General features: G+C 45.0%; 3 protein-coding genes across 5 annotated transcripts in view; all 3 read right to left on the bottom strand.

Annotated features, from left to right (window-relative positions):
- Positions 1-1,673: 1,673 nt before the first annotated feature.
- On the bottom strand, positions 1,674-16,171 carry LOC105910033 (proline-rich transmembrane protein 3). Its single transcript, XM_031574171.2, has 4 exons — positions 15,553-16,171; positions 7,968-8,942; positions 7,525-7,824; positions 1,674-3,979 (listed from the first exon to the last, which is right to left on the bottom strand). The coding sequence occupies exons 2-4, from the start codon at positions 8,836-8,838 to the stop codon at positions 1,962-1,964; spliced, it is 3,189 nt and encodes a 1,062-aa protein (XP_031430031.1). The 5' UTR covers positions 8,839-8,942; positions 15,553-16,171; the 3' UTR covers positions 1,674-1,961.
- Positions 16,172-21,127: 4,956 nt separating this feature from the next.
- Positions 21,128-24,841, bottom strand: ogg1 (8-oxoguanine DNA glycosylase). 2 transcript variants are annotated; one of them, XM_012838733.3, is made up of 8 exons: positions 24,235-24,841; positions 23,770-23,912; positions 23,109-23,473; positions 22,794-22,973; positions 22,428-22,606; positions 21,751-21,898; positions 21,574-21,623; positions 21,128-21,397 (listed from the first exon to the last, which is right to left on the bottom strand). In XM_012838733.3, the coding sequence occupies exons 2-8, from the start codon at positions 23,877-23,879 to the stop codon at positions 21,191-21,193; spliced, it is 1,239 nt and encodes a 412-aa protein (XP_012694187.1). In that variant the 5' UTR covers positions 23,880-23,912; positions 24,235-24,841; the 3' UTR covers positions 21,128-21,190. The 2 variants fall into 2 exon arrangements, with proteins under 2 accessions (XP_012694187.1, XP_031430025.1); XM_031574165.2 differs by having other exon boundaries at positions 24,410-24,841.
- Positions 24,842-24,943: 102 nt separating this feature from the next.
- The window catches only part of nr2c2 (nuclear receptor subfamily 2, group C, member 2), an 11,080-nt gene continuing 10,660 nt past the window's right edge, over positions 24,944-25,363 (bottom strand). For both annotated transcript variants that reach the window (XM_012838773.3, XM_031574160.2), the window contains exon 15: positions 24,944-25,363. This exon is cut by the window's right edge and continues 1,878 nt beyond it. The gene's annotated coding sequence lies outside the window, so the exon portion shown is untranslated.

The raw sequence follows: 25,363 nt of genomic DNA, 5'->3' as shown, positions 1-25,363 counted from the left end.
AATAGCAGACAGTGGCACTGACAGTACCTGTGCCACATCAACACACCTCAGATACTAAGGAAGGAGGCGAGAGGTGGGAAACAGGAAACAGCTGACCTTGTTGCACAATAAAATATGTAATCATAACTTTGATCATTTGACTTTGATATCACAAGTACTGTACTTTGTGCTCTAAATGGTCCTTTCTCAAATAAAGTATATTTGAGACCGTCTGTAGGAAACATGCTTTATAAAGAAGAATACTACTGATATAGTTCATGAAGTGTTTGTACCTGCGTAGTACTATAGCATTTTGTTGAAGAAATGAGACATTCTGTTACATTAAGACTTTACTTTTTTCTAATGCTTCAAAGTATGAGCTCCAATCAGAACCTTAGGGTTTGTGTACAGTATGTCTGTCTGTGTGTGTGTGTGTGTGTGTGTGTGTGTGTGTGTGTGTGTCCCATGAAATTAGATCAACAGCAAATGTCCATTGACTGTCACAAACATGTCACTACCTTCAATCTTTTCTCTAAATATATATCATTTTATTTACAGACAAAAAAATAGCAGTATTTAGGTATTTACAAAAGATTCTATGTTACATTTATAAGTATATTTATGTTGTATGTGCATGTGTGTGTGTGTTCTTAGAGTGTGTGAATTATTGTGGTAACATCTGGATATGATGAACACCACACTGGAAGTACAATTTGAGCTCATACCATAATTCAATCTCTCCAGCACCAGTGACTCGGAATCACTAATATGAAGAAAAGAAGACGTGAGAACAACAGCAAATGAACAGACAAAATTCAGACTTCAGAACAATTAAGACATCAATGTTTTGTCATGCTGGGTCAAATATCTCACAACGTCAAGTCACAATGTCAAGAACTACGGAGATTCTTGAAGCTGAAGCACTAAAAGAAACATGAATAGATTTAAAAGTATCACATAGTGATTTATATTGATGCAAATATTGCAATCAATTACAATCCCTCATTTTTTCTCTCAAAATACAGCATTCAGGTTGGTTAATGTTTCTAACTTGGAGAATATATGGTTTACAGGACACAGCAAATCAACGGCAGTTTTGTGTTAACATTAATGCAAAAGACTGCATTAGGCTAGGTTATATTTAAGGGATTTCAAATGTAGCCTCACTGTTTAGCCAGTGTTTAAAAAATAGCAGTTGGCTGTGAGGCCAATAGATGACCGAGACGCTGGTCAAGTGAGCAGCCAGGCTTTTCCTTACCCAACCTGCACACGGGAGTAGAGTGGAGCTATGGCCGTCACAGATGGCACATTTTTACAAAACACAAAAAGGTTGAAAGATGGTAGACAGAGAGTACAATGCCACTGGCAAAACACAGCCAACAATGTCACAAAACACATTACTGAATTCACAGGAGTGCATGGGCCGTCAGATAAAAAAAAAGCAAAATCACATATATATATATATATATATATATATGATATAAAAGATATCACATATAAATATGTTTGAAATGTACTAACACTAACATAATCCCTATACTGTCTGCAAGATGTGAATGATGTGTAAAATGTATTCCATCATTTATATCACATTGATCATTGTTATCATCATATGCTCACATACATGCACACACAAGCACATGCACACACACAAGCACCCACGCACATGCACACACTAACACACACACACACACACACGCACGAGCACGCACGCACGCGCACACACACGCACACATACACATACTGTATACACACATACATACACAAGCTTTGCAAGCCATGTGTGGTACTCTTTCTGCCAACTTGCTTTTTAGCATGGCATACCCTAACAGGGGTATGTAGCACACATCTGATTGTCATAGAGTGCCTCCTCTGTGGGCGTGCAGGTCTGAGAGGCTCCTGTTCCTCTGCGTACTCTTACGGCTGTTCCTCTGCGCACCCTTACGGCTGGGACTGCAAGGGCTGGGCTCAGCCCAGCACCATCACAAGTCAATGATGTCACTGCTCACACTCGCCGAGTCGTCCTGGCGACTGACCTTTAAAAAGCGCTTGCCGGCCGAACTGTCCAGTTCCGAGCCAGCTCTGTCCAAATCGGGGGTCAGGAAAGGTCGTGTGTCCTCACCTGCTGGGGTGAGGCGGTCCAGGCTATTGCAGGATGGGCGCAGCGACACGGGGCAGGACAGAGAGGAGGGGACCTGCTGCTCTGCTATCCAGCGCGGGCCCTGGTGTGTGGGAGTGGGGGGTGCCGTGACCTGCCTGCTGGGCACAGAGCTGTTGACCAGGCGATCCAGCCCCTCGGAGGACTCGGTGAGCACCGTGCTTCTGCTGTCGGACAACGAGAGCTGGGGGTCACTGTTCCGGCGCAGCCAGGGCCCAGGCGAGGGGGGCTCTGGGGAAGGCGAGGGGGGTCTCAGGGGCCGGAAGACGCCGATCCCGTGCAGCAGGTGCTCACGGTGCAGGGCATCGTCGATGCTGCGGCTCAGGTCGATGGGCGAGGGGGGGCGCAGGTCAAAGTCGCAGAGCGATATTGAGGACTCCTTGTCGCGGTCCAGGCTGGAGCTGAGGGAGAGGGCCGGGGTGCGGGTTAGAGCCTGCAGCCGAAGCAGGGACCCCGCTCCTCCTCCTCCGGAGCCCTGCTGCTGCCGGGAGCAGTTGCTGTCCTTGGGCTCGCGATTGCGGATCAGGCTCTTGCTGATGTCGGCGCCTGAGCGCTCCTGTCCGGCCCAGTTGTTTGGGAGCTCGTCGGACACCCCGCCACCTCCGCCTGACCCACCTGCCCCGTTGGCTCCGGCCCCTGCCGCGTTTTCCGACTTCCTGCCTGGGCGCCCTTTGAGGCTTTGAACAATTTTAGCCCAGCAGGTGTGCGGGTGGGACATGGCAGGCGGCTGGCAGGGTGAGGAGAGCTCCCCGCCGCTGTTCGGACATGCCCCTCCTGTGGCCCCTGCAGTGGCCCCGGCCCCCCCGCGGGGCCTCCAGAAGAGCCAGGACGCCAGCAGCAGCAGGCAGAAAGCCCAGGCCAGCTCCAGCAGCCGTGCCCAGAACACGTTGAGCCACCAGCCCCAGCCGAAGTGCCTCCAGTCCCCCAGCATGCCATACAGCCACAGGCAGGTGTGTGTGTGTAGCAGGCAGCACAGCGCCCCCAGCAGGGCGCAGACGGCCAGCACGCGGCCCAGCGCGCGCCACAGCCACCTTCCCCCAGCCTTTCCCCGCTGCTGTTGGGCTCGGGCCAGGCGAGGCAGTACTAGGCACAGGAAGCCCAGGCAGAGCGCCAGGCCCGCCAGGACGGTGAGGCTCTGCAGCACCATGGGCACGGCCGGGGAGAGCGCAGGGGACAACAGGTCGGCGGCCAGCAGGAGGGTGCACTGCAGCACCGCCAACACGGCCAGCAGGGGGGGCCGCAAGAGCGACGGGGGCACCAAGTCGAGCTCCAGCCCGGCCCCGTGCACCACGAGAGCCATCAGCGCCGCCTGGGCCCACAAGAGCAGCGGCAGCGGCAGCGTGATCAGAGCCGTGACCACGGCCCGGGGGAGCAGCTGGCGGGAGCCGTAGGGATCCATCAAGAAATGCGTGGTCCGCAGCGCCCCGGCCAGGAGCAGAAGGGCGTTGGAGAGCACCAGGGCCCCCCGCAAGGGGCAGCAAGCAGCCGGAGAGAGCGTCAGCCCCAGAGCACCCCCTACCCCCAAGAGCAGGAAGAGAGCGGCAGAGCCAAACACATGGAGCTCCCAGGCGAAGGAGAGGGTGCGGCTCAGGTCGTCCCACTCCAGAGACGTGCCATTGGGGTTGAAGGCCTCATCCATCACCTCGTGGCTCTCGGGGATCACGCAACCCTTGGACCCCACCACACACGGGGATGCAGAGGAGGAGGGTGAGGGGCCAGGATGCAACACAGGAGGGGGGATGTGTGCCATAGAGATGTTCTTCTTCTCTGAAATTGACCCTTCTCTGACTACAGGTCCAGGTAGAGGAGAGGTGGGAGTGAGATTGGATGGAGAGATCACTCCTGCAGACAGAGAAAGAGAGAGTCATCTTAAGTATCCAATTTTCAGCAGGCTTTCAAAATCCTCAGCTGTGCAAAAGGCACCTACTTCTCACCAGCAGGTGGAGAACCAATAGCTTTTTTCTGTGACTGGGCCATGCACCTAAAACAACCTCTGGTAATCTAAAGCCTATTTACTCAAGCATATGAACTCACAATAGGGAAGATTTGTGAATCACATTTAAGTAAACATTACTGATCAAAATAAAAAAAGGTTTTATTGAGCATATAAACCCTCTGAATTGACCATTGCCTTTTTAAGGTAGTGGGTAGCAAACATGTTTACGAATGGTACACATCTTTAATTTGCCATGATGTGAATGTACATCAATGAGAGATTTTCATGCGGGTTCATCATTCACTATTAACTGTTATACCGGTACTAATAACATACAGTAGGTGTTCTCCATACACCACAAATTGACAACAACATGAACTTTTCAGATAACAACTGCAATGGCAGTACCATAATCTACAACTTCTATTACAAACTGTTAAAACCTGTTAAAAACAACACTAATAAGCACACATGATGTCAATCTTCAAGGAGCTTGGCAATAATGCAGAAATTACTCATTTAATAATGCAGAAAAATAAGTGTGTTTCTGTGTACATGAGTATACTTGTGTGTCTGTGTCTTTGTGCTTGTGCTTGTATTTATATTCATGAGTGTGTGTGTGTGTTTAAAGTTCACATCTTATGTAACAGCCTGCCAGCGGGGGTCGGATTCAACCTGTAGTGTTTCCAAGACAACAGATTATACAGCACGCACCAAACCCCTCTAAAAACACACACTCACAAGCCCTCCACACTTAGAAGTACACAGGCATCTATGAGAATACACACACAAGCCCTCCACACTTAGAAGTACACAGGCATCTATGAGAATACACACACAAGCCCTCCACACTTAGAAGTACATAGGCATCTATGAGAATACACACACAAGCCCTCCACACTTAGAAGTACACAGGCATCTATGAGAATACACACACAAGCCCTCCACACTTAGAAGTACACAGGCATCTATGAGAATACACACACAAGCCCTCCACACTTAGAAGTACACAGGCATCTATGAGAATACACAACCTCTGCCCTCATAAAGGAGGTCCTGTGACTCGTGTAAAATACACACCGAGTACAGTCAGATAGCACACTCCACCTTATCCTGCCTTTGTGCCCGTCTCTATGAAGCAAACCAAACAGCACTAAACACACACACACACACACACACACACTGTAATTGAATGAGATATAAATCTATCTGTTTAAGACCTCATATTTGTGAATCCCTATGGCTTGACGTCAATAGTGCTATGGGCAAAGGAAAGATTTGCATTGTACTTTAAGTTACAAAAAAGTAGACAGCCATGCACACACAAACTCTCTCTCTCACACACACACACACACACACACATACACACACACACGCAGTCCCTCAAATAAAAAGGGATTTTATCTGACTTATTTGATCTCATTTCACATGTGCCTCCAGGTATTTTCATTAATGGATCAATATCGTGAAGGACATCTCCCACAATCAAAAACAATATGAAATGTTTTGGTGAAAAAAACATTGCTGGCAAGAATGAAAACAAATGTAGAAACTTACATAAGCACATAAACACACGCACACACACATATTCACACAGTTGGTGGAGGAGAAAAGTTTGACGATTCCATATATGAAGACAGACAGACGGACAGCACCCCTGACAACTACACAGACAGAGAATTTAACTCTGTCTCACACAGATCTTTTTTGAGGTGCAAGTCTGAGACATACTCCAGATGTGCTCCTCAGATTTCACAGCTGGGGCCATTTAAACACACACACACACACACACACACACACACACACACACACACACACACACACACACACACACACCCTCAGTTCTTTATGTCCACACACGTGCATACCCACCCACCCATATGTACATACCTTTCACACAGCTTTGGCCCCATATACCCACACCCACTATATGAACACACCCCCATGCACATGCTAAACACATGCACACACACTGACATTCTCATCTACCCACATGCACACACACACTCACAAACACAAAGTTGTGCAGGAGCTCAACCCAGCAGTAGTCGCTCAAGAGGGTATTTGAGAGACTCACCAGCCACTATGGCTCGCTCACTTTTTCCCATCCTTTATCTCCAATCCATCTGCTTTTCATTATTATGTCTCTCTCTCTCTCTCTCTCTGTCGCTCTCTACCTCTCCCTCTCTCTCTTTATCCCCCCTTCCTCCACCTTCCGTTCTGTCATTTAATCTCCCGAAGCATTTTATTTTTGTCTTTCCTGGTTCTTTCATCCCTTAGTTCTTCATTTCATCCACCTCTGTTCTCCTCTCCCACCCCCATCAGCTTCCCTCTGGGCATCGTCTCATTCCTGGTCACTGATTCTACATCACTGCACACTGCAGAAGAACATGTGCGCACACATGTACACAGGTACACACACACACACACACTCACACACACGCACGTGCATGCTGACTAGGCGGAGGAGAGATATAAAACTGAGATAGAGAGAGTAAAAGAAATATACACAGATCCTAGAAAGGCATTATAGCCTTACAAATATCACAGTATTTCAGGTTGTTTTTGCAACAGCTGTAGTAGGAAGTGTATATGGCAGTGTTGACATAGTACAAGATTCTTCCTTTGTCTACATGTTGTCATTGCTTGTTGTATGTTCAACCTCATTTAGCCAAACTCTTTCCACAAGATGCTTTCTTTTTGGAGCTGAATGCTCCTAGGTTACCTTGCCTTCTGCCATAGTTTCCCTTCATAGAACTGCACAGTCCTATTCACATCCTACCATGTGCTAGTAAAGGATATAACCTTCTAGTGTGGAGGTGTAGGAAATGTGACACACACACACACACACACACACACACACACACACACACACACATGTACACAGGTACACACACACACACACACTCACACACACGCACGTGCATGCTGACTAGGCGGAGGAGAGATATAAAACTGAGATAGAGAGAGTAAAAGAAATATACACAGATCCTAGAAAGGCATTATAGCCTTACAAATATCACAGTATTTCAGGTTGTTTTTGCAACAGCTGTAGTAGGAAGTGTATATGGCAGTGTTGACATAGTACAAGATTCTTCCTTTGTCTACATGTTGTCATTGCTTGTTGTATGTTCAACCTCATTTAGCCAAACTCTTTCCACAAGATGCTTTCTTTTTGGAGCTGAATGCTCCTAGGTTACCTTGCCTTCTGCCATAGTTTCCCTTCATAGAACTGCACAGTCCTATTCACATCCTACCATGTGCTAGTAAAGGATATAACCTTCTAGTGTGGAGGTGTAGGAAATGTGACACACACACACACACACACACACACACACACACACACACACACACACACACACACACACACACACACACACACACACACAAACACATCATTCATTTACCACTTCATGACCCAAACATTCCTAGCACACATGCACAGTCTTACCTGCCCTTGTCTGTTTCCCATTTCCAGTGGTTAAGGTTTGGTTAGGAAATGTGACCCATATTATCTTATGAGTCCTATTCACTGTTGGTCCTCTGGGCGAAGCCTCATTTACCAGATGAGGGGTTGTTGCCGTAGAGATATCTTTCAGTGTTGTGCTCTCCGCCTGCTGATTGGTGGGACTGGAGGTGTGAGGCTGGGGGCTGGCAGTGCTGGCTAGGGTAGTGCTTCCACCAGCTGTGGCATATGGGCTTCCTGCTGACTCCATTGGAGGAGCATTATTATTTGACCCTGTGTCAGCACCTGTTAAAAAAAGAAAAGAAAAAAGTAACATGCAGTGATACCCAACACTAAACAGTGAACTTGAGTTTATTAAAGCCATACTTCTGACACACTACTATCCCTCTGTAACAAAACTACATTCCCTAATCACACATCTGACTCACCTGGTTGAAAGCGCCCAGTGCTAACTGCTGCTGTTGTCGCTGCTGCAGTAGACCTCTTCCAGTCATGAGCACCGTTGGAGTCTGCCGATGGTGGAGATGTCTTAGGGCTGGCTGGTGTGGAGATGGATAGCAGCATGATGCTATCAGTGGGTCGGGGCTGCGCCTCAGCCATTTTGGTCGGTACCCTACTAGTCCTCGTTGCCCTCCTGGGTGGGAGCGGGCTAATGGTCACAGTGATCGGTGAACCCTCCGCCATCTTCTTTGAAACTGGAATGACCTGATCACCTGATCCAGCCGGTGGAGAGGCATCTTCCGCGGGAGATTGGATTGGTCCCTCTGTGGTCGTCGGCTCCACCTCCGTGGACACCTGAGAGGTACTATGGACTGGGCTCCGGCTGGCCTGCGGAGATTCTGTTGGTCCAATCACCTCTTTCCTGAGTGAGGAAGTCCCCAATGTCAAAGGCTCAGTGGCAGGAGGAAGACTTGAGGCAAGTCCACCTCTGACTTCAGTGGACAAAGGGCCAACTGCATTGGAAGCCAGAGTGGTCTTTGTGTGAGAAATGTCTGTGTGTGCACTTCCTACAAGTCCACCATTTTCCTGGAGCGACTGGATTCCTTCAAATAGAGTGGCTTTATCCACAGACTCTGTGGAAGCTGTGCTCTTGACTGTCTGTGAATCAGCCTGTCTCTGAGTGGAGTGCATGAATGGCACATCTGTCTGGCCAACAGCATGTGTGGACGGCAAGGCCTGTTGTGTGTTTTTGAAGGGTTCTGTGTCTGGAGTGAGGGTTGGGGAGGAACTTAAGGAATCTTGTGCTGCCATTGGCCAGACGAAGGCCAACAGCATGGAAAAACTCAGAAGGGACGTCATGGCAACCACTGGCCCTCGAGGTGCTTCGCTGAACAAAGTTCTGATAAGCTCCTCTCTGAAAGGCCTTTGTTCGAATGGCTCCTATCAATCCATTCTTCTGAGGCCTGTGAAAACACAAAAGAAGTGGATGTTTACATAGGTATGAACAAGGTATAAACAAACCACTCACATACATACACTCAACACTACAAATTACTACAAATTACACATACACACATATAAACATACATTTCCTAGGGCAACGAGCACAGCGAATGGGCTTTGCACATCAGCAGTCAGAATAGACAGGGATACCTATATTTGGTAGCTTTGTTAACACAAAGCAGGGCGCAATCAAGCATAAATGGGTTGAGTAATTAGTGGATGTGGCAATGAAGTCATTCTTTATCAGCCAATCACAATGATTCAACCATACCTTATTAACACTGACATGGAGCTCAGTAATTGTTCTACAATAAAACAAACAACACATTTCCAGTCACGAACAGAGCGGTCTACACCAAAGGTTATTGTGCAGGAGGCCTGGCCGACATTAAATTATTAAGAAGTTTCACGGAAACAGGTGTTGCTTTAAAGGAACTGATTTATACATGGAACTCCCACGTCTATGCGTGGACCCATCTCAGCATTGCACTGACCAACCCATGTCTGCGCTAAGAATCTCGCTCATGTTAGTAAATTAGCTAAGTGAATTTGCCATGTTATTAAATTAGCTTCAGAACATGCACAGTGGCCATTTTCGTTGCACAATCAATGAAATTAGGGCTCATAGAGTCACCTCTGAGGACACTAAATGACAGTGACTGTGGAAGACAGGAGAGGACTCCAGGCAAAAACTCTATTGGAAAGATCTGGGTCACAGAGTGTGTCTTAGTGTATTAGTATGTGTGTGTGTGTGTGTGTGTGTGTGTGTGTGTGTGTGTGTGTGTGTGTGTGTGTGTGGGTGTGTGTGTGATTACATCTATATTTCCTCCTGTCCATATCTGTTCTGCACATCTGAACAACTGGTTAGGTGTGGGAAGTAGCAGGTCAGGCGGAGGGATGTCTGTGTATGTAATATGTGAAGACTGTAAAGAACTGTAAAGCAAGGACATTGAAGTTATTGAGTTTTGGCTGGGGGATGAGTGTGTATGTAATATGTGAAGACTGTAAAGAACTGTAAAGCAAGGACGTTGAAGTTATTGAGTTTTGGCTGGGGGATGAGTGTGTATGTAATATGTGAAGACGTAAAGAACTGTAAAGCAAGGACGTTGAAGTTACACAGTCTTGGCTGGGGGATGAGTGTGTGGGTTGCAGATATCCTTGGATGGGTACAAGGGTGAATGAGGTTGGCGATGGGGGGGCAAGAAAGAGATTGTGGGTGTAAGCTTCTTCAGGAATCACTGGCCAAGACCCTACTGCGTGCCTGGTGTGAGCATGTCAGAGAGCTTCAAAACTGCAGCTGCAAACGCTAACATTAACTCAGAAATGGATCGCTTTTCTAAATTATCATCACACTAAAATGTTCAACCAGAGAGTGTACCAGGACAGCAGCCATGACAGTAACAGTGCCACACCAGTGTGTGCAACAGTACTGCAAACAGCCAAGCCTCCATTAGGCACCATAACACTGTCTGAGGCGAATTCTGATCAAGTGACATGGAAAACCATGCATGATTAATCATGTGGTAAAGGGCAGGTGACTCCCGTTCAAGATGTGTCTTCAGTGGCAAAAGGAGACAACCTGCTGAGTCTCTTTTTCAAGAGACAGCGCACAAGTGTCTTAACACACATCTATCTGAATCATTACCATGCCACTGACTCATTGTTTTTGCATTGTGCATTGGATTTAACACACCATTAGCATGGCACATATAGATAGCAATCATTTAAAACCAAGCACAAAGGCAGTGAAAACTATGAGGATTTCGAGAAATTATCCAAATAAAATGGTGTGTGTGAGCTAGTGACTGATTGGTGTAACTGAAAACTCTTTTGTGCACCCTGTCGTGTGTTTGAGTGTGTGTGCAGGTGCACACGCTGTTTTAGAAATAGTGACCTGCCCTCTGAGTCAGCATAGCAGGACCACGCTTCAGATAGAGTCGAGTCAACACACACACACACACACACACACACACACACACACACACACACACACACACACACACACACACACACACACACACACACTCACACACACTCACACACACACACACACACACACACTCAGTTAACTCATTGCTACTCGTACGTCTTGCCCAAACTTGCACAATTGAAAAGAAAAAAACATAACACATACAATTCTGTCTCTCTCTCTCTCTCCTTCTTGGCACTTTAAGCTCTTTAACATAAGTTCCAACGTCTAGACAGAAAATTAGCAGAGAAATGTATGACATCACATCCCTGCCTGTGAAAGGGAAGGGCAGGGGCAATAGTGAAAGGGGGGGAAGAAGGAGAAGTGGAGGCTCTGACACACTCTCTCCCCTAAGCCATGCCAGTGACATCACCCCTGCTGTGTGATTTAAAGCAGCTGTTGACATCCCACTCATCAGTCACCTACAGAACAAATTTGCCCAGTAAAGCATGTCATTCAACAACCCCTTGATGTCCTTAGCATGCCTCAGTCTGACTCAGTCGGAGTAGCACACCTTCCCTCTGAGCACACTGATCTGTCCTCATTCTGGATATCATCTTTCAGGTGGGTGCGCATGTAAGCGGAGCTGGGCATGCTGGTCGGGGATCAGGGTTATTACCAGGGAGACTGCAGAGCCTCTGACTCATGTAGTCCAGACCACGGTTCAGAGTACGCTTCTATGATTCACGCCACACCCTTAAACACACATACGGGCACACACTCAAGCACACACATGAAGCCTGTTACACATATCACACCCACTCTTACTGCAACTCACCACACAGGGATGTATTGGGAAACTCATCTAGGCTAGGCGCATTCTGTTGACTTGTAGGGTTACTGTAACCTTCTGTCTGTGTGTTGTAAACAAAGATGTACAGCTGATATTTCAGGAGCTGACTTTCATACAGTATAGGGCATTTTCTGTACCTGAGGTTCATTCCCTGCATGGTCTTTCATCCCTCTTTTTGCCTTTCATAGATTTTCTCATTCACTGCTCACTGTCTATGTCTATGAGGATACCATTTCCCTCGAAACACTCCTTTACCTCCTTTGTCTTGGTGCGGTCTCTCCTTTACTCTGTTTATTTTTACCACGCCCCCTATTGACTCTCTACCAGCATCTTCTCTCTTCTGAGTCTGCGTATCTCTGCATACCTCTTCCACAGCAGTCCAACATCTTACTTTTACGAGGCCGAGCGTCATGGAAGATCTCCACAGATGAAAAGAGATTACTCATAAGATACCAGAAAAGATAAACTGAGCCGCTGACTTGGAAAACAAAGATAAGGAACGAGCGAGGTGTGTTTGGAGGAAGGGGAGAGAGAGGGAAGAGAAGGAATGAGGGCCAAAAGAGGAAATGTTTCAGGCAAGAGGCAGAAACCTTTCCTGGCAGAGTCTGTCTCTTTCCATTGTCTGAGAGAAAGGGAGAGAGGGAGAGAGAGAGAGAGGGCGAGAGAGAGAGAGAGAGAGAGAGAGAGAAAGAGAGAGTGTATGAGTGTGTGTTTGACTGTGTGTGTATGTCTTTCTGAGGGAGTGCAAGCTGCACCATGCTTTGAACATGACACAGAGGGCAGTGAGAGTAGGCCTGGGTATTTATATCCTGAGATCTGCCCTTAGGGGCAGAAAGTCCATCTCTTACAATCCTTCCATTATTCGGATATAACTCTCACTCACACATGCACCGACACTATAGGAAGCACAGTCACACTCACAAACACAAACAGATTGTGTACTGATCTGTATACTAAAACCACACAAACCAAAAACACCATGAGATGACAATCACACGGCCCAAACACAAACAGTGGGAGGGAAAATCACATTCATCCCTCATCAAGACAGCCCTGCACAAGCACACATGTCTGTGACTAGGAGCCCACCCCCTTTGAAATGAGGCGAAGAGTCCCAGTGGTCTCAGCCTAAAGCTGAGGTCTGCAGAATTTTCACATTTTGAAAGAAATGCTTGTTCGCTCTCACATACTTCTCACACACACACACACACACACACACACACACACACACACACACACACACACACACACACACACACACACACACACACACACACACAACCCTTCTTGTGCTAGGCACACACTTGCATATTTTGCCAGATTCTACCTAGTCAGACATTTCCGTTAATTTTGGTGAGTGTTTCCAGGAAGAGACAGAGGTCTTATTGTAGACAGAGAGATTTCAGCTTCTTCCCTTCTGCTGTAGACCTGTGTGTTTGTGTGTGTGGGTGTGTGTGTGTGTGTGTGTGTGAGTCTGTGTGTGTGTGTGTGTGTGTGTGTGTGTGTGTGTGTGTGTATGAGTGTGAGTGCGTGTGTGTGTCTGTGTGTGTGTGTGTGTGTGTGTGTGTGTGAGTCTGTATGTGTGTGTGTGTGTGTGTGTGTGTGTGTGTGTGAATGTGTGTGTGTCTGTGTGTGTGTGTGTGTGTGTGTGTGTGTGTGTGCGAGTGTGTGTGTGTGTGTGTGTGTGTGTGTGCGCGAGTGTGTGTGAGTCTGTGTGTGTGTGTGTGTGTGTGTGTGTATGAGTGTGAGTGCGTGTGCGTGTGTGTGTCTGTGTGTGTGTGAGTCTGAGTGTGAGTGTGAGTGTGAGTGCGTGTGCGTGTGTGCATGTGCGCGTGCGTGTTTCTCTGTGTGTGGTAGAAAGCACAGATTTGGGCAAAGGATTACATCTTTAAGGAATGTAAATAACTCAAACACACTCAAGTTTTTCTGCAATGGCGGTCTACTGTGTTCACTTTCTCACAAAATGTTATGATGTACTATAACATCTGTCTTTCTCTTTATCCCCCTCCCTCTCTTTTTTCTTCTAAAGGCACTTCATCTACACCATGGTCTTTTGCCAGGGGCCAAGAGGCGTCAATATGTCTGTTCCACCTCTGCGTCAGATGTCCTTCCACCTGTCCCTGTCTTCTACTCCTCTCTATTTCATCCGTCTCTCTCCACACACACATCTCTTCTTTGTGTTATGCTATCAACGAGAGTCAGGACAGAAGTCAAAGGGTAAATAATGAGTGAAAGATGTGAAGTATTTAAACAGTTTTCACACATACTCATAAGTACGCATGATTATATACGCTGTCTGGGGTCGCCTGCGGGTCACCAAGCCTGCATGGGTTGAGGTATGGGATACTATGGGGAAAAAGCAGTAAACTTTAAAAGGTTTACATCCTATATTGCATGCCATCCTATACTGTAACTTTCTCAAAATGGGGAATTTTCAGAAGCATACCTTTAAAAACCATACACTTCCAAGTGTCTTAAATCTTTCTGGTTCATAGTTCAGCTTTAAAAATCAACTTGTAGCCTATATGAACTTGTTACCAAGGAGGTATTTGTATGTAACAACTATTCTAATTCTAGTTCTTATTTTAAAGTTGCAATTCTCCAAGAGCTATAACATCTTATGCCTATTTTATAGAGGAACGCTTGCTAGCAAGGTTATTGCAGTATATACATCATCTCAGTATGTATGTGTTTAGTCTACTGTTAGTTGGTAGGATTGCATGTTGAAGCCTAGATGCGGATTTGCAGTGGATGGTCCAAATAAGAATTGAGGCTTCCAGGCTCCCTGGAGCTACCCAACCGTCAATGTTGCTCACACATGTTCTTTGAGACACCCTTCGTCCCAGAGCTAAAAGCCGTCTTTCTTGCTAATAAAACTATAGCACCCAGGGCTGCCTAAGTCAGGCCCCAGTTGTTCTTTTTGTTTTCATCTGATTCACGTTAAGGCTTGTTTCAACTCTAAATTACGAAATCTCATCTAGCGTAGTTGGCGCAGCAGATGCGCCAGCAGTAAACACCAGTAGCTCTTGCGGTTTTTTTAAGCCTTATAAGAACCAGAAAGCGAAATGGCTGGTACAGCCCCTTTTACCCCCATCATCCCCAGCAGTCCTTACTAATGAGAAACAGGTGTACCCACATTCTCCAGCAGATCTTGCCAGCCCTCCGTTGAGACTCGTTGGGTAAACCCACTCCAACGCACACATATGCAAAGAGAGAGAGTCCATAAAATTCCCCCAATCTGTCTCAATAAAAACCTCACCGATTGTACACGTGCAAGTACTTAAAGTCATTCTCATTAACCTCGCATTATAGCACGACTTGTTGAGTTGTCTCTCTCACTCACCCGACTTTAACACGTCCAAATTGTTCTATTATTTGCTTAAATGACAGGCCTACGTTTTAGCCTGAGGCTCTCCCAACTGAGAAGGACTGGACAGTCTTCTGAATGCGCCCGAACCTATGGACCACACTGACGGACGAACACGATACCCTCAACAATACAGTGTTACATGGCGCGGCCAATTTAATATCCTAAGGTGCCAATGCACCAGGGACGGAACCTGCTGACAGTTGTAGGCGACGCTCTCGCATTATCAAATTATAATGCATGAGGTTATATTGCATTTCAGTTAGGCTATGATACGCGTGCCATTGATATTCGTCATACAGGTTCCTCTCCTTACGTCACGACCGCACGCACGGACATGGCAGCTTATGTCCGTCGACTTCGCAGCATCCGTGCAATACATATCTGAGGAATGCTCATAGTAATAGGTAGTCGAGACGGATAGCCTCGTTTAGACCTTACCTGCAGTGCTGGCCGTGTTGGGTTCCACTGCGGCGGCTGCGTCAGCCTGACACTCCGACCGTTATCACAACAGCAGTGACCGTATTCTGGTTTCTGTGACCGTTTAACTGAGAGGCCGAAGTGACCCTTGGTGCTGTACACCGTATTCCCTTCTTGGTTCTCCCTCGCTGCGCGATAGACATAGCTTGCTTTCAAACTCACGCCCCTTTCACCACACGCTCTCACACATACCCCCTCCCTTCATGCGCTCTCTCTCTGCCTCACATGCAGATCAACATGATCGCCTCCAACCTCGTGCTATATGGTTACAATTACACAACGAGGGGCAATAAACATTTTATTACTTGTCACATAATTCCAGTTTTATTACAGAACAATGGTACTGCTATTCACTTTTTCAACAGGACATGCATCGTGGATTGTTAAATAGATGACATCTCTCTCTCTCTGTCTATCTATGTGTCTTTTTCTTGCTGAGTGTGTTGCCTTTGTCTGGAAATATCACACGCCATAGGACACTACTCAATGTCACACTTTAAATTGTGTTGCTAATAATTATTTTACTGGTATGGCATTCATTCTCTGTGACTCTGTGTGCACAGGCATCAAACAGAATCCTCAACCATGGGAGAGGCACTGAGCAGTGGCCAGAAGCAGCTCTGAATTACTGACAAACAGGACAATGATCTTGGCTAACTCTGAGAGACTGAGCTAGCCATGGTAAGATCTGCCGCTGGTGTTTTAGTTTGTGTGTGAGTGTGTTTGCAGGTAGATCTGCCAAGGTATGGCTGATCGTGCTCCCCAAACTTGTTTTCATTTCAAGCTAAATTATAATTTTACACTGAACCAGTTGGCCCAAATATGTTGTTCCCTGTTGTACTGATTACATAAAAAAGCCATGAGATTTTCATGCTAAATTTCATCATTGTGATAAAGCTGAGCTTGCATGGAAAGAGACATTGACTCAATCTACCCTGGGCGAATGACAGATAAATATAAGATAAATTAATCACGAAATATGGAGGTTGTATTGTCAAACTTACTCAAATCTTCTGTATCATATCAATTACAACTAATTTTATAGCAATAAGGCCATAGTGGCTATGATGTAGCCAGTGTCTCTCTCTCTCTCACTCACTCACTCACTCACACACACACTCACTCACTCACTCACTCACACACACAAACACACAATTTGTAAGCACAGATGATCATGTGTACACTCCAGTCATTCGGCTGTGCAACACACACACAAGTACTCCCACTTACACACACTGCCAGTTGAGCAGTTGGAACTAAAATAACTTGTAATAGGCTGTGAGGATTTCAATAAGACTATTACTATCCCACTGAGCTGATGGCTGGAAGAGAAAGGGATGGATAAAATTGGACAGAGAAAGTGACTGGGGAAGAAAGGCAGAGAGAGGAGTGAAGAGAATGAATGGGGCAAACAGGGTGGTCCATTACATTTACTTGTATGGCATAACATAATTTTATGGAAAATACCAGACGTCAATGCTTTTTTCATATATCGTAGATATCATAAATGCTTACGTTTCAGAGGCTCAGTAGCTACAATATGTGTAAAAGTGTTTTCAAAAATAAAGGCAGAATGTAAAACATACATTCATTTATGTATGGCATTTTGCATGTGCTTGTTTGTGTACATGCTTTATAGTTTTGAAAATGTCATTAGTTTTTATTTTTATTTGGTCTTTCAGTTTGGTTCCAAGTCTCAAGTTCAAGTTTTGGTTCAAGAGTAGTTTTAGTTTTATGAGTGTATAAGTAGTTTTATTTTCATTTTTATTTTGAGGAATTGACTAGTTTTGTTATTATTAGGCTTTAGTGTTAGTTTTACTTTTTCAGGTATCCTGAAGAAAGCCTTGCTTTATAGAAGCTGAAAAGGGTAGGATGGAAGAATACATGACATCAAATATGATTTCTTTTTCATCAGGCCGGTATCGCTCAAGAAGTCAAACAGAACAGGACAAAGTGGTATAGCAACCACTGTGCAAATTGAGGGGAAAATGAAAAAAAAGCTGATTTTACCTGCAATTCTGTTTCATTTTAGTTTGTGTGATATTGTACATTTTTATTTCAGTGAATTAAATTATTTTTTCACTGCTAGTTTTAGTTTTAGTCTTAATTTTCATTAACTGTAATAACCCTGGTATACACACATAATTATCTTGGTTTCACATTGACACAGAGTAAAACAATAATGTCTAAAATGCAATGTACAAGTGTATTCAATATCTTTAGACATGCAAGGGTAAATAGTATGTGTATATAAATACGTACACAAGTACGAGTGCACACATTGATGTGTGAGTGCGTGTAGGTGTATTAACTCAGTTAATGAGATTATGCTAATCTGACCATCAGTGGGGCCGTTTAGCTGGTGATGCTTGCCTTACCCTAGAGGACCCCATGAGTCACCCTTCTATATTGGTGTCCTCCTGTTTGCCTGTATGAAACAGGCCTGCTGGTTTAGGCTGCACATCTCTTGAAGGAACAGGAGCCCATCAACACGTCACCCTTCCTGTCACGACAGTCTCACACTATTAGATAGAAGGCATATATAACCCATACGAGATGGGAAAAGAGCCCAGTTTGAAACACTTAGGTCTCTGCTGTCTATTCTTTTGAATGTGGTACATGCCATGTTTCATCTCAGCCCTGCACCTCCTCACCTGTGGAAAGGTCCTTGAGAAGTCTCTCTCAAATATACACACAGTGCGAGGGACATACGAGGGGCTAAGCTCATGGAAATCTCTACAGCTCTTGTGGTCTAGACACATAAGGGGAAATCCCCTCAAACAGGGCCTCAGGAAGGAGGCTGGGGCATACGAGTGAGGGTCTCTCTTTCATTGCACACGTGTGGGAGTGGAGAGGGGTGGGACAATACCAATCTGTACATTTCTTGTACAATTACTACTGTCGCATTAAATACATTACCCACACAGTCTATTTCTTTTTCCTAATATCAAGGCTGATAATTGTGAAAGTGGAGAAAGAGGGACAAAGGGGGAAAGACTTTAAATACAGAACGCAGACATAAACAGACAGGCACAGCTGTGCCTCCCCCTCAAGTTGACCACACACAGACACACACACACATTCATGCACAAAACCCTCATTGGTCATCAATGGAGCCTGTAAGAATTCAATTCAGAATCGAGAAAAACCCAGAAGAATGCAACAAAACAGCCTTGCAGAGAACAGGAACCTCTGATGCGTACAGGACCAGCCAACAACAGCAAAGAAATTCCACCCCTGAAAAGGAGAGGAACCTGTGCAGACAACAGGCAGCTCCAAGGAGAGCACATTTTCTTCTGGTTCTCATTCTGCAGCATGTAACAGGAGGAGCAGCGAGACATGAGGGCTTATGTGTTCTTCACAAGAAGATTGGTTGGTCCTATTGTCTGATCTCATTCTCTCAAACATGTGTTCTCAAACACACACACATTCATGCATAAGGGAACATAGAGTGCTACATACATTACCAAGACCAGAAGATGAGAGTGAGGCGTCTTGCAGTACAGGTGTGGTGTGTGTGTGTGTGTGTTAAAGTTACATTTTAGGCACTTCTATTTACATAATCCATTATATTTATTATTATTATTATTATTATTATTTATAATTAGTGTGTTTAGTGTGTTCTCAATGTGGAGGTGTTGCCAATGCGAGGGGGTCCTTTCGCTGTCTGTCTTTCCATCTGTTGTTCTTCGTCTCCTTCTCTCCCACTCACTCTCTCTCTTACCCGCCTACTCCATTTTCTCCTTCAATCTCTCCTCTCCTCTCCTCTGCCCTAAAGCTGAGCAGCCTCCTCTGCCAGATACAACTGGACCAACGCTGAGTCACTTATTAGCACAGATGGCTACACACACACACACACACACACACACATTTACATAACAGCACACGTACTGCATGCAAGAGCACTTTTCTGTATTTACATAACGCACACGCTGACATGGGGCATGCTTCTAGACAAACGCATCAAAACAACTATAGTATCAAGTCCTCATTTAAATATAGCCTTACTCTGAACTCCAGAGCATCACACACACCCAGATTCACTTGGGATGTAGGAGACACAGGTGCTTATTTCGAACGCACTTGCATGCCCACAAGCACATACACACACACTGAGACAACACACACAGAATAGAATCAGTCTGTTGCAGTTGTTTGTCTCTACAACTATGTGCGCGAGCATTGCTATTAACAGAAGTGCTGATGAAGGAATGCAGATAAATGCAGAGGGGGATGGCAATCCAGACCACACACACACACACACACACACACACACACTATTTATAAAAATATAGGCAGTGACCGACTACATATAGGTCTCGGGCATGTGATGTCTATTTCCACATATGGAAAGCCTGTATGTTTCTCAGTCTGGTGTCATTCTTAGCATGTGTGCATGCCTGTGCATTAGCGGCACACTTCGGGAACACATTGGGTGCGTCACTTTACTGTAGTCGCACTTAGCCTTTCCACCTCAAAGGTAGCATGGGGCACTGCAATAAAATCCGTTGTGGTCACACGCTTTGAATGGAATGGGTCATATTTGTTACTAGTCTCAGTGTTGCTCGCTCTCAAACACATATCTACTGCAGTTCTGATGTTCAACTACGTAAAACAAATGCATTCATTAATATTGCTTTTCAGAACCTCTGGGGGAATTAACAAACATTGATACATAATTGGATATTTAGATTATGCCTTCCATTACAGACATTAAAGACAGATGTCCAAAAAAAATTGAATAGCTCACTTTTAATGAGTGACAGATGCAATGAACATAGAATTGCAGTCATACAACTGTAAGAGGGCAGCATAAAGGTCAACATGGACTTAACAAATTACATTGGAAATGTGACTAGAACCAAGAGTTTACCACAGTAAAAAAATCTCATTTATCTTGAGCACCACCTTGTGGTCACCAAACGCCAGCAAAGTTGAACGTGAGCATAAAACTGATGTCTAATGTATCAACAATGACATGGCTGTTTTTTGCAGTACAGCTAGTGTTAGGACACAGTCACATCAACTGAAATAGCTCAGATTTCAGGCGTGGACAGGGAGGTATGCGTTTAACATTAAACAGATTTCCTGTTTACTGTACTGGAATGCACTGTGTCACACACACCTGTGAAGTCCAAATCCAAAGAGGCCAGTTAATGCCTGCAGCCTGCATGAGAATTCCTGCCTGTCCCTCCTGTACTCCATCCTCCCCCCATTATACAAATAACTACTTAGTCTATGACTTAGTCTAAGTCTATATCATCAAGTAAATATCACATGGTAAAGTAAAATACCATTCATAGCAAATCTGTCAGTGTTCCACCATTGGAGTAGACATTGTGCATAGCTGAGCATCTCAAACTGTTGGATGATTGAGAGTATGAGAGGTTACAGTGGTTTACTGTACCTCACAATCTTTCTGTGTCTGTAAACCATTCACTTCCAGCTGAGAGGTCCATCAGCTGTTTGCTACCCTCCAACCTTTCTTCCACAAGGCTTAAGCCTCTCATTTACAGGTGCCTCCAGACCAAGATCTCTTGAGTGCAGGTACAAATGGCATTACCAGACGGAAATGTCTTGTTTTGGTTCTCCGATTCAGTTACTCTCCCTCTTCCTTGACGGTCCTGTTCCTGCCGCGTGGTTTCTCCAACTTCATCTTCTTTGCACTTTCCACCTTCGTGATGTTTTTCTTTTTCTTAGAGCTACTCTTCCCCTCCTGATCTCCCTCTGACTTGATCCACTCTTTCTTCACATCCACCTGCTCCTTCAGGTTCTGGAACTTCTTCAGGTCAGCACAGAACAGGACCTGAGCAGTGTCAGTGAGGGGAGACAGAAAAGGGAGAGAGCACAGCTTGAGAAAACACGGCAGATGAATGGAAGGGGGAGGGAGTTTGATTACATATTGGTAATATATTATGTGGTTAAGGGGTGAAACCGAAGCCATTGTGGATGGAGAATGGAACAAAAAGGACAAGCACTCACAGAGTGGGCCCATCCTGCGTAAGGACCCCAGAGCTGTCTGAAGAAATCTCCTGTTTAGATAGCTCTAGTTAGAATATCAAATCCTCACCACTGACCACACACACACACACACTCACACACACATCTGCACAATTACAAAATGCCACAACATGCAAACCTTACGTCACACACACTCACCAATCTCACGGTGCACTTTGTCTGTGAGGGTTTTCTGGCCATTGCCAGAGCTGCAGCCATAGTCTCGCTTGGCAATTTGCCACACATGTGTATCCACAGGAACGGCTCCTAGCTTATCCAGACACATCAAACACACACAGTCGGCCACCTGCACAGAAGGCCAAAACTGCAATATTAGTTAAGAGTGACCACAAAATGATATTCAGAATAAACTAAATATCTTTCAATCAAATGAATTGTGTATCGCACCATTAACAATCAGGATCCACTCAAGGTGTACTACAGAAACAGAGACTGACACCCTGACGTTCTCTTTTAAGAGGGCTGAGCAGAACCTTACTCAAAATATAGGGGGGGGGGGGCACCTGGAATTTACTTGGTGAGGCAGATACAGGGGGAAAGGGAGGCAAGAGGATGAAGAAAATGAGTGGTGGAAAGTAAACAGTGGAGAGGGAAGCACATCAAAGAGGACAGAAGAAAAAAAAAACACACACACCTTACAAAACTTCCCTATATCCATGCAAGTATGAATGCAATTATGACCAATCCACACAGGTGCTGCATTTACATAAAACTGCTGTTGAAACACACTTGTAGACACGCATAACCGTCACAAACACATCTAGCAGGACCAAATGTCTGTGGGCTCCCCCAAACAGACAAGCAAGTAAGCTAACCTTGAGACCGACGCCGGGTAGAGTACGCAGCGCATCCCGTGCCTCTTCATAGGGGGCGCTGCGGAGCTGCTGTAGCCAGTCGGGACTGTGGGTGTCCAAGATGAGCCGAGCACTCTGCTGCAGGAAACGGGCACGGTAGCCAAAACTCAGCTCACGCAAACAAGCCTCAACACCACTATCTGTCCAACACAGCAGGAGGGGGCGATGGTCATCACAGGTGTTCATACCAACATCAAGACGTGGTCAAAGCGTTAAAAAAAAAAAAAAAACTTTGTTAGAGGTTTTTATAATTTCATAACAATGTAGATTAAGCCTAACCTAAGGTCCTTATATGTGAGGGTGTGTTTAAATCATGGACAGTTTTACCTGCCAGGGCTTGTAAGGTGGGGAAATCGTGATAGTGTGTGTCCTGAATTGTGACAAGGCGAGGTCCAAGTGTGAAACAGAGACGCTCCACCATGCCCTGGATGCGCGAGATGTGGTTGTTGGAGCTGCAAATGAACGAGAACAGACACTCCACAGGGTCCTGTTTCAGCATACGCACTCCTGTAAACACACAATACAAAAACAGAATCAGAGCTGTCCCAGCAAAGCCCACAGCACGACCATTTAGAACCCAGACATTATTGACAACACATGTCAGTAAGTAAGCACAGACATATGGCCTGTGAGAAAATTCACCTGTGAAAATGCTGGCTATTTGTCTGAAATGGTCATCACGGTGACCCCAGTCTTTGTACAGATTCCCCAACTGAACGTTGAGCTGAAAGTAATCTGTCAGGAGCTCCTCTTCTACGGAATTGTGCGCTGATGTCAGTTTAAGTCCATCCTCCTCTGGCTCCTGCTTCACATGGCCAACACCCTTCAGACTCTTGTCTGGTTCTACAGGCTCTGGTCCCAAACCCATGTTCCACACACTGCCTGCGCTGCCATGGTTGTCTTGGTTTGTGTATACATAGTACCAGAGGGTGTCCTCCGTCTGGGTAAGGGTCCATACCCTGCCCCTCATCACTCCTGTCCAGTGGCCATCCCCTGTCTCACGCCAACTGGAGGAAATTACCAATTAAGAGATGGACTGCTTTGACACATCAATGTGGAAAACACAAGTCTGGCTAACAGATATGCTGCATGCTCTGAGGCTGGTAAGACTTAATTTGGCCTCCTTGAATGCAGGGAGCCACAATAACTACTGACACTCATTAGGGGAGTTACAATTTATTATATTTAAATGATATGTTTTCTTCATCAACATGATATGTTCAAATACACCTTAATACCACACAGTGCGAAGGGGCTGCACAGACTCACCAAATGAAATAATGCAGAGAGAGGACAGACTTACCGAAAGGTTTGTCCACATCCAAGAGTAAGGTCCAACCGAAGCTCTGATTTAGGGCAAGAGAGCGCACGCCAGGCTTTGGAGCCGACAGACAGGAGAGCGTGCTGGAGCATGGTGGAGCAGCGTGCCTTGCTGTCCCTCAAGCCCTGTACAGATTTTCACATACTAGCTTTGTTGAATATTGTATTGAAACATTAAAATGTAACTTGTCAGCTATGTTAAACATCATGCATTGAAGTGCTGTCCTTTGCAAATAGCCTCATAAAGAAGCTCTAAGACCTAACTCTTCAGAGAGAACCTCCCTTCCTAACAGTAAGCTACATTTCTGCACTTGTTTCTATTTTTTATGTAAAATAGTATGTATTGTTACACTAGGTCTCTATGGCTCGTAGCTTGTCCCTTGTACGTCGCTTTGGACAAAAGTGTCAGCTAAATGACTAAATCTAATGTAAATATAAGGGACTCAACAGAGAGAGCAGGACGCCATCTCCTGATAGTTTATCGACTGGCGTTAACGGTAGTGCTTAGTCACAAAGACTGTCAAACATCTCATATTTGATTTAACAGGAATAACGAGCTGATAAAATGCACCGGTCATCTCAAAACCTTTTGGTACCCCTACTCAAATGAGAATGTCACCGACCTGATAGTTGTTAGAATATTCCCTCTTCAACTTCCTCATTTCACGAGAGTTACGCGCACTAGCGTCACCTATTGGGCAGGCATGTAAAAAGAGAAACCTAGAAAAACCAACCATTTGCTTGGACTGGGGTAGAAGATGCTACGTAAACTACTGTAAGGTCACACATACCAATCTTATAATATTTACCAAAGTAAATGTTTTTTTTTTTTTTTTTAACATTATCTCACATTTACACTTAACCATAAAGACAGTGTTAAAGGTTTTGTCAGTGAAGTTTCTAGATACACCAACTCTTAAACTAAAATACTGTCTTCAGTCAACAAAAATGCACAAGAGACTTTCAGCTCTCAATACTGTAATTTATACTATGAGTAGAAGCCATTACTGTCTGGCTTAAGTACCTGCAAGATTTCACTTTTACATTTCACTTGAATACATTTACTCGCAGACATGATATGATCCCACCTTCACAAATTCATTAGTAATGATGTTTAGTCATAGTAAAGCAGATTGGCTGTAACAAACGAAACAGACTGTATTTATATCATTTAATTACAGAGGCGATCTTAGTGGAGCACACATTTAGACCACGTTTCACAGCATTTCATAAAATGCATAAGCTAGTCCATGCATCGCAATGCACTATTTACAAAATAAAAACAACACTGCTCATTGTCTGACAGCCTGATAATGTTGTGTAGAAAAGCTCCAGATTAACAAAAGCATGCACCCATATTTATGAAATGACATAAAAAGCGCATTGTTCATACACTGTTCATAAACATTCTTAACAGTTCTTTAACCTCAGAGATTAAGTTCAAAACACAGTTAAAATGTACAATTAATATTCAAATTAAGACATACATGTTGTTACATGTCACAACATAAATATTTTGAGTTTACCCATTCTAAATCTTTCTTCTCCTTTAAATTATTAAACAGGTTTTGTGTTCG

The sequence above is a fragment of the Clupea harengus genome, chromosome 1 (assembly GCF_900700415.2).
Source record: "Clupea harengus chromosome 1, Ch_v2.0.2, whole genome shotgun sequence".
NCBI classification, from domain to species: domain Eukaryota; kingdom Metazoa; phylum Chordata; class Actinopteri; order Clupeiformes; family Clupeidae; genus Clupea; species Clupea harengus.
Note: the sequence above shows the minus strand (reverse complement) of the source record. Positions and strands in the feature narration are given on the sequence as shown.